Source organism: Eschrichtius robustus, chromosome 10 (genome assembly GCF_028021215.1).
Source record: "Eschrichtius robustus isolate mEscRob2 chromosome 10, mEscRob2.pri, whole genome shotgun sequence".
NCBI lineage: Eukaryota > Metazoa > Chordata > Mammalia > Artiodactyla > Eschrichtiidae > Eschrichtius > Eschrichtius robustus.
In genome coordinates this window covers 9,025,288-9,041,136 of record NC_090833.1, presented here as the reverse complement: position 1 = coordinate 9,041,136, position 15,849 = coordinate 9,025,288, and the positions used below count along the sequence as shown (strand labels likewise).

General features: G+C 58.5%; 1 protein-coding gene across 3 annotated transcripts in view; it reads left to right on the top strand.

Annotated features, from left to right (window-relative positions):
* Positions 1 to 14,956, top strand: part of LMX1B (LIM homeobox transcription factor 1 beta) — a 79,345-nt gene extending 64,389 nt beyond the window's left edge. The window contains exons 3-8 of one of the 3 annotated variants that reach the window (XM_068552929.1): positions 9,167 to 9,399; positions 11,651 to 11,832; positions 12,025 to 12,102; positions 12,245 to 12,311; positions 14,322 to 14,465; positions 14,799 to 14,956. In XM_068552929.1, the coding sequence (XP_068409030.1) occupies positions 9,167 to 9,399; positions 11,651 to 11,832; positions 12,025 to 12,102; positions 12,245 to 12,311; positions 14,322 to 14,465; positions 14,799 to 14,956 (862 nt within the window). Of the gene's footprint in view, positions 1 to 9,166; positions 9,400 to 11,650; positions 11,833 to 12,024; positions 12,103 to 12,244; positions 12,330 to 14,303; positions 14,487 to 14,798 lie in introns of all 3 variants that reach the window. The other 2 variants (XM_068552928.1, XM_068552927.1) reach the window with 2 other exon arrangements.
* The last annotated feature ends 893 nt before the right edge of the window (positions 14,957 to 15,849 follow it).

The following is a 15,849-nucleotide window of genomic DNA, read 5'->3' as shown; positions in this document are numbered from 1 at the left end:
GTGTATGTGTATGAGCGTGTGTGTCTCCATCCTGGCAGCTCCCACACAGTGTCTCCAGCCCAGGGCCTCTCTCTGAACACCAGACTCGTACACGCAACTGCCCTCTGGACACATCCACATGGCTGTTAGAATTCAGCTCAGATGTAACATGTCCTGAACTGCACTCCTGACTCTCCCCTCCCCCACCTCGCCTCGGTCTCCATTTCATTTAGTGGCGACTCCATCCTTCCAGTTGTTCAGGCCCCCAAATCTTGGACTCACCTGTGCCTCTGTCCTTTCTCTCACATCCTCTCGTGTCCCTGTCTACCTTCAGAATGCATCCCAGGGGGCTTCCCTGGTGGCGCAGTGGTTGAGAGTCTGCCTGCCAGTGCAGGGGACGCGGGTTCGAGCCCTGGTCTGGGAAGATCCCACATGCCACGGAGCAACTGGGCCCGTGAGCCATAATTACTGAGCCTGCGCGTCTGGAGCCTGTGCTCCGCAACAGGAGAGGCCGCGATAGTGAGAGGCCCGTGCACCGCGATGAAGAGTGGCCCCCGCTTGCCACAACTAGAGAAAGCCCTCGCACAGAAACAAAGACCCAACACAGCCATAAATAAATAAATTAAAAAAAAAAAAAGAATGCATCCCAGGTAGGGTGACTTCTCAGCACCTTCCCTGGTCTAAGCCGACATTATCTTTTGCCTGGATTATTGAGATAAACTCCCAAAGCATCTCTGGGCCCCCAGGCAGCTACCTGAGGAACCTGGTTAAAATGCAGATCAGATCACACCCCGCCTCTGCTCAAACCCTCCCTCCAAAACCCCACGTGACCTGCCCCTCCTTCTACCTGCCCCTTCCTAGCCCCTTCCCCTGTTGCTCACCTGCTCCAGCCACATGGGTCTCCTTGTCTTTCCTCCAACACCCCAGATACACTCAGGCCTCAGGACCTTTGCACTTGCTATTCGCTCTGCTGGGAACCCCTTTTCCCCAGATATCTCACTAAGGTCTCTGACTGTTCTTTCTAAATCTCCTGGTCACACACACACACACACACACACACACACACACACACACACACACACACACCCCGCCCCGTCGCTCTTCTTTGCCTCTTTATTATTCATCATTGTCACCATTTGTTACACTCTGTCTGCTAGAGATCTATCTGTTGCCTGTCCCCTCACCCTTTAGATTGGAAGCTGGGGGGGGTGGGGTTGGGAGAGACTGTCCATTTGACTCACTGCTCTATCCCCAGCCTCCAGACAGTGCCTGGTACGTAGTAGGTGCCAAATAAATATGTGTGGAATCACCAAATGTGTGCCTGCCTGGCCAGGCTGGCCCCTGGATGGTACCCCGGGCTCCCAGCTGGGCCTGTCCCTCCCTGCCCCTGGCCCGTGACCTCGAGCCCCGGCTGCGGGCTCCCGACAGCGCCCCGGGCCGGGATCAAAGGGCCTTGGAGCCAGCGGCCCCGCACAGCTGGGTCTGTGCGCCCGCAGGAAGCGCCGGGGCAGCCCTCACGGCAGGCCCGGCCCCGGCGCGGCTAGGTTGCGGAGAGGCCCGCGCGCCGGCGGCCGCCGGTCCCAGCGACCGGCCACGCCAAGCATTCCAGCCGCGTGATTGACGCGCGCGCACCGGGGCCCCCGCCTGCGGCTCCCGCCGCCGCCCGCCTGGCCCGCCGCCGCCGCCGCATCAAAGCAGATGTTTGCAGCTGGTTTGAGTTGGATCCCCATCAACAGGCCCCTTTTTGTCTCAAAATAAAAACCAGCTACGCGCGGAATGATAAGGACGCGGCAGGCACGTGGGGGAGATGTCAACGAGTCGGGGAGGGAGGCGGCCAGGCAGCTCCCTCTGCCTGCTCTCACCGCATCAGCTCCTCCAAGTGACAGGCAGCCTCCAGCAGCAGCAGCAGCAGCAGCAGCAGCAGCAGCAGCTGGACCCCCAGGAGTGTCTAGAGTCCCGTCCCCTCGGCTCCTGTGAACTCCAGCTCATCTCGCAACCAGCATCGTCATAGACGCCACAGTCCCAGGAGCCATACTAATATGAGCCACCTCCTGAGCGCTTACTATACGGGGGCCTGTCCTAGTGCTCTGCGGCCATTCCATCCTGGGATCCCACGCCAGCCTGTGGAGGTGTGGCACAGAGAGGGCAAACATGGGAGCATGATCACATGTTAGGTGGGGATTGTGGTCCCAGTTTTCAGACTGGAAAACAGGTTCAGAGAGTAGAGGTGGCTGGCCCCAAGGTCAGGCAGCTGGTAAGTGGCAGAGCTAGGATTGAGACTCTTCAGACCATTCTTTCTGCCTCCAGGACCAATTTCTTTTAGCTCTGTGTCATGTCACCTTTTCCAGGAAGTCCCCAGCTCTCCTCCAGATTGACTATCATGCCTTTCTATGCCCACCCCAGCCTGCTGAGTGTACCCCATCAAAGCACATGTCACGTTATGCCAGCTCCCATGGGACGAGATATGATCTGACTCTGTTCCCCAAACATCTTGCACGAGCCTGGCACAGAGTCAGACTCCTTGGGTGTTTGCTGGGTGAATCTGTGAAGGTGTGGACAGTGGGGACAGAGGGGCTTCAGTTCCAGGTGCCAAGCCTCATGGTCCCCATGGAGGGAGTGTTTCCAGGGACTGTGGGACTTGGGCCTGGAGAGGCCCTAAGGGAAACCAGGTCCAGAATCTCCCTGGTCCCCAGTGTGGCCCTGGGGGAGGGTCTCACAGCTCATGCCTCAGGGAGAACTCAGACCCAACGATGTGATGGGGGCTTCAGACTTGAAATTGGAGGTTCAGAAGAGAAGGTTCCAGAGCCTGCACTGGGCACCACGTGAGACTTAGACTGGGGAGGGAGAGGGAGCACACACCTGCCGAGATGCCCTCTGGACTAGGCCTTCTCACATCACCAGGTGAGGGAAGGATTAACACCCCCATTTTATAGAAGAGGAAACTGAGGCTCAAAGAAGGGATGTGAATGACCCAAGGCCACATAGCTGGTGTTGGAGATGTGGAAAGCCATACCTCTGAGGATGAAGATGGGGGTGGGGGTGTGTTAAAAGGGCCGTTGAATGAGCAGGAGAAGGAAGAGACACAGGACAGAGGGTCCAGTTGGCCCACCTTGAGTCAGGTGTCCAGGCCTGGCCCAATCACTTAAAGGTCAGGGAAGTCATTTTATACCAACTTGGCACTCCCAGGGCTTTCCCTGTGAACTATGGATGACAGTGCAGTGCGGATGTCGGGGGTGTTACTGCAGAACTCCCAGCCCAACAGGAGTGATGTGTAGAACTTCGTTGATAAAAAATTGGGACACTGGACTCCAGGTTGTTTAGCTGTGGAGGGGGCACGGGAGGGCAAGTTCACTTACCTTGTTAGCTGGTAGTGTTCTCAGACCCCCCAGAAGCAGAGTAGCCAATATTCTATTGTCCTACCTGGCTGCCCATTTCATTTCTCCCAAGGTTATTCATTCACTCAACAAATAGTCACTAACCACCAACTCAATGCCAGAGCAAAGGGTAGGGGATTGAATTAGACCCAGTTCCTTATTTGTAAGTCAGTGGGGGCTTCAGACACACAAATATCTGGATCTGTGGGTATCAGGGAAGGCTTCACAGAGGAGGTGACACTTGAATTGGGTCTTGAAGGATGAAGAGGAGTTCAACGAGAAGTAAAGGGAAGGGGTTGAGAAGATAGGTCATAGAGTCAGATGGAATTTTAGGTGCTAAGGAGGCAGGAAGGGACTTGCTGTGTTCAGGGAACAACGAGAAGCGTGGCAGCTGTAGCAGAGCAGCTGAGGCCAGGTGTGACAGGGGTAGAGTGGGGCCTTGAATGCCATGATTAGATCTTTGGGCTTATCCTAAAACAGTTGGGAGCTCTTGGACTGAGAACCCAGCAAGGGGCTACATAAACTGTAAAGTGCAGTAATGGGGGTCTGGAAATGGCAGTACAGTGAGGAGGAGGCCGAGGAGCTTCTACTCCGCAAGGATAGTGAACTGGTGCTGGAAAGTCTTGGAGCGATGATGACGGTGATCATGATCCCCACGTGTTGAGCCTGTCTCATGCCCCCAGCCATCATCCCCACTGGACAGATGGGGTCACTGAGGCTCAGAGAGGAGAAGGGACTTGTGTAAGCTTCCAGTGCAAGGAAGTGACAGAGCCAGGATTCCAAGCCTAATGAGTGCTATGTGGACTCCAAGATCTGGGGATGAAAACCCGTGAGGAGAGGCTGGAGGGGCCCCGGGACATTAGGAAAGCAGTTTTATCAGAGGTAAAAGAATCAGCTGTACTGCATGCATCACTGCAGGTGTCAATAGTTTAAGAGAAATCAATTAATCAGTTTTGTAATCCATGTTCAAATGCTCCCGAAAAAATTGGCTGAGTTTCGTTTATTAGCTTTATGAGTTTAATAAATTGAGCATTAAATAAATAAGCCAATAAAAACTCAAAGGAGATGGAGACATGTTGTCATAGCCTGGGACTCTTTAAGGGAAGGACATCCCGAAAAAGGGAATTTCTTAATCTGCAATCACAGATGATCCTGGGGGAGGGGGAGATGTTCAGTTTGGTTTAAGAAACTGGGTGCTGGGCTTATGCCAAGTAATAAGAACTCGGGGTGTTCAGAGCCTTGAGGGCAGACAGACGTGGGCATGGTACTCAGAGCAAAGGGCCAGGGTAATTGATGAACAAAGAAACATTTGGATGCACAGAGCAGGGAGGGAGTATATGGTGATGCTGCCGTGTGACCTTGAACCTGCCCTCTGCATCTTCCTGGGCTCATCTGTGAAACGGAGATGGAAACGTTTTCCTTTTAGGGTTCTGTGAGGACTTAATGGGGTGATGCAGTTAGATGTTAACTGAGCTCAATGATATTAATGAGACAGACAGAGAATTGAGCCAGGAGTGCTCTGTCCAGCCCAGGCCAGACAGAAGCTAGAAGGATGGATCCAGAACCCAGGGTGGTCATGAGAAGGGGGAACGGTTGGGACCTGCGTCAGGAAGGCTGCTCCCAGGGACCCCTGGGAGACCCCAGCGAGGATAATCAATGAAAGCATGTTGGACTCACGTGGAACAAGAGAAAGGCAGAAGCCAGCTCTTGTGGGATGCCTTCTTCATGCCAGCACAGGGCCGAGGGCTTTACATGCATTCAGCTCTTCCAGCAACCCCATAGGTAGGTACCATCATTCCCATTTTACAGATGAAGAAATTGAGGCTCACTGTCTTGAACAAAGTCACACAGGGAAAAGTTATGAAGCCAGGAGGGAACCGCAGGCTGCCTGCTTTAGCCTCCTGCCCCACACCCAGCTCCCCTCCCAGGTGGTCCTGTCTCCCCAGGGCAGGTGGGTGAGGCTCCCACAGACCGGCTTGGGGGTGGGGACTGACTTGTCCTGCCTCACGGGCTGAACAGGGCTATATTGGATGGTTCAGCATTCATTCAGCAAACATTCACTGCTCACCTTAGTGTGTGCAGGGACTTAGGCTCAGCACTGAAGACACAGAGGTGACCATGGGGAAGGTGCACCTGGAAATACGTAAAGTGCAGTCCTCAGGAGAAGTATCTGAGACTGGAGAGGAGAAGGGGGCTTCCTGGAGGAAGGGATGCCCAAGCTAAATCCTTCATAAGCAGATATTTGCCAGGCAGAGGCTGGGAGAGGGGGAATGGCGTTCTAGGTTGTAGGCACAGCGTGAGGAGGAAAGGGTCTGCGGTTTACATGAAAAATGGGGAGGGGGGATGTGTGGATTGCCAGCAAGCCTATGTGTCTGTGTTGTGGTCACGAAGCTGCCGTCTAGATTTGGAGCTTCTGGATTGGGGGAGGAGCCAGAGCGGGGCGGGGGGATTGGCACCGAGAGGGCGGGGCAGCTAGAGGGAAAGCCACAGGGAGCTCCCCCCCACCCCGGGCCAGAGCTTCGGAGCTGCCCCACAGCACCCCATCGTCCCCTGACCCCGGGGCCTGCCCCATCCTGGCCTCCCAGCCCAAGTGTGGGAAGCAGCAACACACCCATCTGGAATCCCCAGCCCAGCTGGGGAGTGGGGACTGTTGTCCCTATCTCACAGATGAGGAAAGTGAGGTTCAGACTTGCCCAGGGTCACAGAGCTGGTCAGGATGGAGAGCAGGACCAGGGCTCCAAATCCAGTGCCCTTGATGCTTTCCGGGCCTTTATACAGATAAGTGAGCTTAGAGAGAGGAAATTACTTGCTCAGTCACAAGCCAGCAAGTGGTGGAAAACAGGCATTGAACCCGAGTCCATCTGATTCCAGTGCCACCCGCCTGTAGCTGGGGCTGCTTCTCAATGGCTGGTTCCACCGATCCTTCATGGTGGGAGGGATCGAGGGAGGGAGTGGGGGGCTCACAGAGAGGAGGGCACCCCGCTGGCACCCCAGCCCCTCCCACACACGCAGTTGGTAGCTCTCACCCTGGCACGGTAGACAAAGGCAGCCCCATAATTGGCAGCGAGTATTTCATGCATCCCCCCCGATGTTTTATTGGGTGGAGAGATGCTTGGAGACCAAACGGATGGCACATTCTGTTTATAAAGTGTGCGGTTTGTTTTATTACCCGAGTTTTTGCAATCTAGATAACAGATGATGCCCCAAGTGGCTGGTGCTGCCTCTGTAATGGCGGCACCGAGGCTTTGGAGAAGTATTAATAATAGATTGTGTTGATGAGTTTGGAGAAAGTAGCAATCGACCCCCTGCTGCCAAGGCATTAGCGCGGCTGTTCTGAACGAAGCCTGCATGGTGGCAGCGCCTGCAAATGCGGGTCACACGCCCCTCCCCCCCGCTGCCCCTTCCCACAGACTAAGAGGGCCTCCTTTCTGGGAACCGCCCAAGGTGTGCCAACCCAGCGTGGGGCCCTGGCCCTGACATGGTGACACAGACATGCAGCCATCGCCTGTCCACCCGTGGGCCACAGAGGCCAGGCTGCAGCCCTTAGTGGGGCCGCCAGGTCAGGAGGTAGAGTGTGGGGAGAGGGACAAGGAGGCAGTGAGAGGGGCAAGGCAGAAGTGTCCTCCATGTCAGAGCAGCAGGTTCTGCAAACCTGGCTCCTTCCCTAGCCCCTTGGCAGAGTTGGAGGGCCAGCCAGATTCCTAAGGGCCTCTGCTTAGGGTACATGGACAGTGGAGTGGGTTGCACCCTGAACAAAGGTCTCCAGCCAAAGGGCCAAATTGGAGCTGCATCCATCTCATGTACCCGTTGTGAAGGCATGCACTGTGTGGGCCAGTGGGGTCCTGTCTGCCTGAGCCTCTGCACCCCCCAAGCCTTCGCTCATGGCCTTTTCAAACACTGAGGCCTCCTTGAGGATCAGTTCAACCTCTGTAGAACTGGGAGCTGACAGGGCCATGTGCCATCACTCTGATGTGGTACTCATTCATTGAGTTAAATGCTCAGTATCATTGAATCCTGACAACAGCCCTTTGAGGGAGGTCCTGTTGACATCCCCATTTTATAGTAGAGGGAACTGAGGCCTGAGATAAGCATAGAGGATGCCACCTCCCCCAGACTGGGGCATCAAAGAAGGCTTCCCAGAGGAGGTGGCATTGGAGTTGGGCATTGCAGGATGAGTAGGAGCCTGCTGGGTAGACTAGAGGTGGATGGCAGGGGTTGCTGGGGTGTCCCCAATTTGAGTGCCCTGGCCAGTGCCAGGGCAGCAGGCAGAGCTCGGAATGGCCCTGCCCACTGCATCCCACCAGCTCGCCGTGGGCGGTGCTGATGGCAGCCCCGGGAAGGGAGGCAGGCCGAGAGCCTTGCATTTATGGCCATTTCTGTTCCAGAACCGATTAGTAGAGAATTGCAGCTGTAATCTGTGCCTGTGATGGCGGGCCGTAAAGAGGGATGGGATGTGCACAGTGCTCCCCAGGTGGCGCCCGCAGACGTGGCCCGGGGACGTGGGGAATGAAAAATGGTTTTAATTCCCTCCCAGCAGCAATAATTTGATTCTTTATAAATTTTTCCATCAAAGTGTTATTCCCACAGAGCAGGGCACGTGACAGGGATCGGGGGCCGGGAGGAGTGGTCAGTAGGTGCAGGCAGAGGCGGGGCCCTGCCGCTCAGACTCCTTCTGCACACTCGCTGGAGTCACGAAGACCCCCGCCCCCACCCCCAGCTTTGTCTCCGGAGATGGAAGATGGATCCTCCCTGTCACGGAGGGACTGGATCAGGCCCGGGAACAGAGCCGGCTCCATCATTTACTACCCACGTGACCCTGAGCACGTGACTCTGCCTCCCAGCACCTCAGTTTCCTTATCTCTAAAATGGGATTTATATTTCCTGCCTCATAGGGTTGTTGCAAGGATGAAATGCATTTCTGCATGCAGAGCGCTTAGGAGAGCGGCTGGTACACCATACGTGCTCCGTGAATATCTGTTCACGGTGTAGATTCCTAAGCTAAGATGAGGGATAAGCAGGTGGTAGCCAAGGCAAGGGCCAGAACATGTTGAAGAGCGAAGGTGATGGTGCTCTGGAGAGACTGCAGGCTGTTCCATGGGGCTGAAGCCTCGGGGAGCAGAGGGGTAAGAGAAGAGGCAGGACTGTGAAGGGCCTGAGTACCAGACTCAGGAACTTGAAGGTTCTCCGGAGGGCACTAGGGAGCCATGGAAGAGTCTAGAGCAGGGAAGCAGCATGATCAGATGTGTGTTTTAGACAGATCTCTTTGGCTGTCATCCTGGATGGTAAGTTGAAGGGTTGGAGAGGCCAGGAACCCAGGGAGGGCACTGGGGCAGCCCTCAGGCAGGAGAGGAGGGACCCAGGCTGGGTGATGGGTTGCGCAAGGCTGGGGATTGCTTGGATGTCGGGGAGAGGCAGGGGCAGAGAGGAGGAGAGCCGGTGCTAGAGTAAGGGTAGATGGGACCTGTGGGCTGCCTGGCCTTCCGCTCAGGGCAGGGGCCCACCTGGCTCCCAGGGAAGGCGGAGGCTGAACCTGCACTCTGCCCTCTAGTGGCCACTGTGTCTCTGAGCGGGAACGACCCTGAGCTGATGCTCCCAGAAGGCACCTCCAGGCAGGTTGCCCAGTGCCCACCGTGAGGCCGCCAGGGCCCTGTGAGCCAAGGGGGTAGGGCTCCCACTGTCTGGCTCTGTGCCCAGGGAGGGCCTCTCCCACTTGGGCTGGAGGGTCAGCGTGGAGGGAGGAAAAGGTGCTCTGTGGGCAGTGCCTCTGGGAGGGACCCCTGAGCCCAGCCAATGCGCCCACTCTGCACCTGCAGGCTCTTCGCGGCCAAGTGCAGCGGCTGCATGGAGAAGATCGCCCCCACTGAGTTTGTGATGCGGGCGCTGGAGTGCGTGTACCACCTGGGCTGCTTCTGCTGCTGCGTGTGTGAGCGGCAGCTACGGAAGGGCGACGAGTTTGTGCTCAAGGAGGGCCAGCTACTGTGCAAGGGTGACTACGAGAAGGAGAAGGACCTGCTCAGCTCCGTGAGCCCCGACGAGTCCGACTCCGGTGAGCTGCCCCTGGAGCTGGGGCAGGCGGTGGGGAGAGCCGCCCCTACAGGAGAAGCCCGCTCGTGACCCCAGGACCTGCACTATACACAGACACTGCACCCACATCCGATACGCACGCACACTGATGTGTTCAGTACACACGTGCACATGTGGGGCGCACACAGACACGTGTGCACAGCCCCACAGGCACACGAATGTACCTGGACGCTATCACGCACAGGTGTAGGTGCATGTGATCACAGATGCACACACACAAGCACATAAAATACATGTGTGGATACCCATGCCCAGGAGTGTAAATACACAGACACATGTCCATGTGTAGACATGTGCTTACATGCCCAAGCATGCAGAAGCCCACACCCATGTAAACAACATGTGCACGCACACCCCAGCACACTCACGCAGTCAACACCTATGCATATGGCTGCACATGTTCATCTGCGTGCTTACATGTACTGTAGCTTGCACACACGTGCTGGCACACCCCCTGCTCTCTGGGCCACCACCCTCCCCCTCTCTAATCCTTGCTGTGGCCACCCCCCACCCCCGACAGCACAGCATCCCAGGGGTCTCTCCCAGCACCGGGTCTGCAGGCTGCAGGTGTCTGATCTGATGCAGCCTTTCTCCATCACCCTCCCAGAGTCTTCAGCAGTGGGGAGCAGTAGCCCCAAGCTATTCCCTTTTTCCCCGCTGCATGGGGAGACTGGGGCCCTCAGTGGTGGAGGGAGAGACTCCATTTCCCGGGGTGAAGCCTCCTCTCTACCCTGCTCCAACCCCCAAAAGACTTTATCAGTTTGGAGCCCTCCTGGCAGGAAGGGCAGGGCCAGCCGGGAACAAGTCTTAAGGAGGGAAAAGTCAGGGAGCAGGCTGGCACCTTGTCCTTCCTGGGGGTGGCGAAGATGGACTGGAGCAGGGGGCGTGGGGAGGAGGCGCCCTGATCTGCCGGGCCCTGTGGGGAACCTGGAGCCCACGGTCACAGGACCTGCCCACACGAAGGAGCACTGTCCCTGCCAGAGCCTTTGGAGGTGTGAGCTCCCAAGCCACCTGTACCTCTGTCCATCCCTGGGCAGGGCACCACGGCGGCCAGGCTGCCTGGGCTCCTGTGGGAGAGTAGAGGCCAGCCAGATGCCATTGGCATGTTCACGCCAGGCCTAGGGAAGGGTTCTCGGAGGGAGGTCCCCTCCACAGGGGCTCATGCTCAGAGGAAGATGGTCTAGGATAAAGGAGACCAGTTCAGACTCAGGGTCAGCAGGAGGCATGGGGGGTGGGAGGGAGGCTCTGCTATCTGTCTGGGGCTGGCATCTCTGAGACCCACAACTCGGGCATGGAAGTGGGTGTGGGTGTGCCTCCGGGTGAATACACATGCTTCTGCATGCAGGTGTGTGTGTCTGTTCAGATGTGTGCATGTCTGTATGTCCCCGCCTGTGAGCATGCACCTCTACGTGTGTGTGTGCATGCATGCACATGTCATGGTCACAAGTACTCCTGTGTGAGAACGTCTGGAGTGTGTGTCTTTGCCCATCAATTCTTAGTCCCTGGAAGCTCCAAGGAAGCAGGCCCCTGGTAGCCTCCTCTCTGGGCCAGTGCCGTGGGAACTGGCTTTCCCAAAGGCTGACATGCTGGGCTGGGGTCTCCCGGGCACCGGACGCCAGCAGGACAAGGTGGGTCCCAGGCAAGATGGGTCAGGGGAAGCCCAGGGCCAGAATGAACACAGATGCCAGCATCTCTCCTCAGGCGGGCCATGGTCCTGATGAGGACAGCAGATCGGCCACAAGTGAGCATCCTGTGCTCCCTTCGGTGTGTCCAGCCACATGTGTACACCTGCGTGCTTCTGCAGTGCCCATACCTGTTCCCGTGTGGGCCTGTATCTCTACCATTCTGAACGCGTGCGCATCTGAGTGTGCAGTGCATGCGTGCTTGTGTGTCTCTGCCTGCTCACCAGGGTGCCTTCCTGTGTGTGTCTGCCTGTGGGGTCAGCAGAGCAGGTCTGGGGGCCTTGGTTCAGGTCTCCCTGGGGGTCCAAGATGAGAAAGTGAGCAGTGTGTGCTGAGGAAGGGGACACACAGGGCCTGGATGGGAGAGGAGGGACTAGATAGGCAGGGCCTGTGGGCCGGGGGGAGGGGGTGGTCTTTACCCTGAGGGCACTGGGGAGTCGTGGCAGGTGTTAGCAGGAGGTGATGGGATCCCATCAGGTAGCAAGTTGCCTGAGGATACAAGGCTGACAGGCTGGGGTGTGTCCCCCACAGTGAAGAGCGAGGACGAAGATGGGGACATGAAGCCGGCCAAGGGACAGGGCAGCCAGAGTAAGGGCAGTGGGGACGACGGGAAGGACCCGCGGAGGCCCAAACGACCCCGGACCATCCTCACGACGCAGCAGCGAAGAGCCTTCAAGGCCTCCTTCGAGGTCTCCTCCAAGCCCTGCCGGAAGGTGAGGGGCGGCTGGGGTGGGGTGGAGGCTGACACCCCCGCACGCGCCGCCTTTCCAGACACCACCCCTTCTGCTCCTGCTGGGGGCTGGGCGTCCCTCCCCCTCCCCGCCCATCCCCCCAAACCTGCTGCCTCCCAGCTGCTGCCCCCCCACCTACCCCCAGGCCTGACCCGTCTCCTTCTCTACGGGCAGGTCCGAGAGACGCTGGCGGCAGAGACGGGCCTCAGCGTGCGTGTGGTCCAGGTCTGGTTTCAGAACCAAAGAGCAAAGGTGAGTACAGGCACCTGCCACCCCGCTGGACAGGGGTGGGAGGGGGAGGGGGTGCAGGCAGAAGACCAGGGGCCTGATGAGGGTGGGGCGGGAACGACGCGGGGCTGGAGGCGGAGACTGGCACACACTGTGTCTCCTGCAGATGAAGAAGCTGGCACGGCGGCACCAGCAGCAACAGGAGCAGCAGAACTCGCAGCGGCTGGGCCAGGGTGAGCAGGGCGGCCGGGGTGGGGCTCAGTCTCTGTAACTAGACTGCCAAGAAACCTCCCGCCGGGGCGATCGGAGCCCAGGGAGCTGCTGCCTTGCAACCTGCTGAGATCAGTAAAGGAGAGAGGCAGGGGGGGCCGTGGGACACAGCAGGGGAGATGGCAGGGTGGGCGGCCCAGAGGGGTGGCAGAATTTCCATATTCAAAACAGCGATGCGGTGTGCCAGGCACTGTTCTCACCGTTCCACACGCTCCGTCTCAATTCTCACAGCTCCCTGAGAGGAAGGGCATCGTTACATCCCATCTCACAGATGAGGAGACTGAGGCTCAGGGAGACTAAGGGACTTGCTGGGATCACTCAGCTAGTAAGGGGCACAGCCAGGCTTCAGCCCGGAATGTAGGGCTCCTAAGCCTGTGCTTTTAACATGACCATACACCCTACTGCCCACAGCAGAATTCAGCAGAAGTCTCCAGAGAAGTCTCCAGAGAAAGTCTGAAGGTGTTGAGGAGTCCAGAGTGGACTGGGCTTTGCCCAAATGCTGTTTCCACAACTTGGGCTGGGGCTGGCCTCCCCGGCCCCATGGGGACATGGAGGCTTCTAGGTCTTGAAGGGAGGGCACTGGGAGCTCCCTGAGTCTGCCAAACTGGGGTAGGGGCCTCAGCTGCCTGCTCCCAGGTGAGCCGGGGTCTCTGAGGCAGATGCCAAGGGATTGATGGGCAGCCCCTTCTACTCAGAACTCTGAGGCCAGACCAGTGTCCCAGGCTGGACCTTGGGCTTCAAGGCCGTGGCCTCAGAGCCCAGCTCTTCCTGTCTTCTCTCTCTGCCCCCTCTCCCGAGATGGCCCAGCCTTCTGGGGCTGCAGCCACGGCCTCAGGTCTCCCAGCCTGCTCCCAGGCTGTGTCTCACTCTCCGGTGTTCCCAGATGCCCCCTGGATGCAGCCTCCCCAGGAATGTTTCACGGTCCCCTTGAGCTCATCACAGCCCATACTGCACTTCATACCGCTGCCCCTGCTGCCACATGTACAAAACACCCACTACAGCTCCCCTACCCCGTCTCAGCAAATGGCGCTACCATCCCAGTACCCACACCAGGAACCCAGGAGTCACCTCCCCCGTCCTGTCCTACACGCACTGCATCTGCTTGGTCACCAAATCAGGCAGTGGTTTCTTGTCCCATGTCCCTCATGGCCCTCTTAATCTTTCCCGCATCTGCATTAATACGGACCCCAACCCCTCCCAATGGTCTCCTCCTCTGGCCTCCGCCCTCCCAGCCTTTCTCCACAGTCCCTCCACAGCTAAGACCCTCCACTGGCTTCCTACAGCCTCAGGGGAGCCCCCACTCAGCTCGGGTCCCCAAGGAACCATCTGTCTCCCCAGGCATGACCTTCTCTTGTCCTCACGCTCCAGCCCCAAGGACTGGGCTCCTTGCCCCCACGGGGCAGTTTCTCTCTTCTCTGCCTTTGCTGCCCTTCAGCCTGGCATGCCTGCCCCGTGCTCCGCTGGTTGAACCTCTGCTGGTTGTTTAAGTCGCATGGAGGTGGAGGGCCTCTTCCTCCAGGAAGCCTTCCTTCCCTGAGCATTGTTGGCCGGGGTGTGGGCTCCACCTTGATGCTCCCAGATGCAGGGCACTCACTGCACCCATATGTTGTCGAATCAGTACTGGCTGCTCACTGGAAGCCTCTGTCTTCCCCAGGCTGGGAGCTCCTGGAGGGCAGGGCTGTAGGAGGAAGGGAGGAGGTGGGGAGGGAGGGCTCTTTCTGGAAGAGACGCTGGACTGTGTGTCTGGGGAAGGTTGGTGGGGTGGGGGGTCAGATATGTAGGCTCAGTGACCCTAGAAGGCCACAGGCAACCTCAGCAGGGGCAGGGCTGGGAAGGAGGAGGTCAGAGAGACCGCAGTGGGCAGCCTGGACTGGGGGGTCGTGAGGGAGGTCATGGGACTCCTGGGGTACATCTGTGAGGTCTCCAGGACAGGGCAGGCAGGGCCGGTCAGTGAGGGCATGCTCTGTCCCCAGAGGTCCTGTCGAGTCGCATGGAGGGCATGATGGCCTCCTACACGCCGCTGGCCCCACCGCAGCAGCAGATCGTGGCCATGGAGCAGAGCCCCTATGGCAGCAGCGACCCCTTCCAGCAGGGCCTCACGCCGCCCCAAATGCCAGGTGACCACATGAACCCCTATGGTAAGCCGCCCGACCCCCTGCTGCCCCAGCACCGCCCCTGCCCCCTGCCTGACCTGGCAGGCCTGGGGCCGAAACAGCCACCTCGCGCCCCAGGGCCCCCGGCAGACCCTTCCAACACAGCCCACCTACCTCCTCCTGACCGGAAGGGGGTGCCCTGGAGACCTCACCCACACCCCCCAACCCCTCTGGTCGGGCACCGTCAGCAGGTCATCCTGTCCCTCCCTCACCTCCAGCCACACTGCCTGTAGGGCCAACAGGGCCCGCAGGAGCCCCAGCCTGTACCCCGGTGCTGACACCGCCTCTGTCCCCCAGGGAACGACTCCATCTTCCACGACATTGACAGTGATACCTCCTTAACCAGCCTCAGCGACTGCTTCCTCGGCTCCTCGGATGTGGGCTCCCTGCAGGCCCGCGTGGGGAACCCCATCGACAGGCTCTACTCCATGCAAAGTTCCTACTTCGCCTCCTGAGAGCCAGCTGGGCCGCACGGACGCTTGGGCGAGGGCCCTGGGGTGGGACTGCAGGCCGCAGAGGCTGCCTCGCCACCCGCACAGACTCTACAGACAGCCATACGGTGCCCTCCCCTCGGCCAACTGGGCCTGGCTAAAGTGCCCACTGGGCACAGCCAGACAGGCAGACGGGAACAGCCTGGGCAGGGGCTGTGTCCTGCCCACAGAGACTGTCACCCCCAGGGACCCAGAGCTCTCGGACAGCCACTCATCTCCCAGCCCCACCTCGGCCTCCATCGCCTCCTTCCCCCTCCCCATCTCTTTTATGGGAAGCTTAAATTCTCTCTATTTTTTTAAATGTCCTCTCTCTGTCCAGGCCACCTCCATGGCGTGGGCCTAGGTCGAGGCAGGGCCCCCGTGCATGCCCCCAGACGATGGTGTGAGAAGCGTGTGTACCTGTGCCCTGCACTGTGCCCACCTCCCCCGCCTCTGAGGGCAGGCCCGCCAGCCTAGGATCACCCCTTCCAGCTGGAGCCTGGAGCAGGAGTAGGGAAGAGTCTGGCAGGTGGGCCAAGCCCACCACAGCTCTGCCCTGAGGGGGAATCATGGGGGGACCAGGGACGGGTAGGTTGAGCCCAGGCTGACTCAAAGGGATGGAGACATACATGCAAATGCACACACTTAAAGGCACACCCATGCGGAAACACACACAGATATATGGACATGCTGAAAGAGACAGACAGGCCTCTGCGGGTCAGCCCTGCCCTGTCAGGAAGGGGGAAGAGGCCAGACAGGGGCAGGGAGTCCCTCTGATAGCAATAGGAGGGGAGGGAGGAAGCGAGGAGGTTAAGGTGAGCTTGAAGCACATGGACACAGATGTATCTTAGCCTCTGCCCAGACAGGGGCTGCCTGGG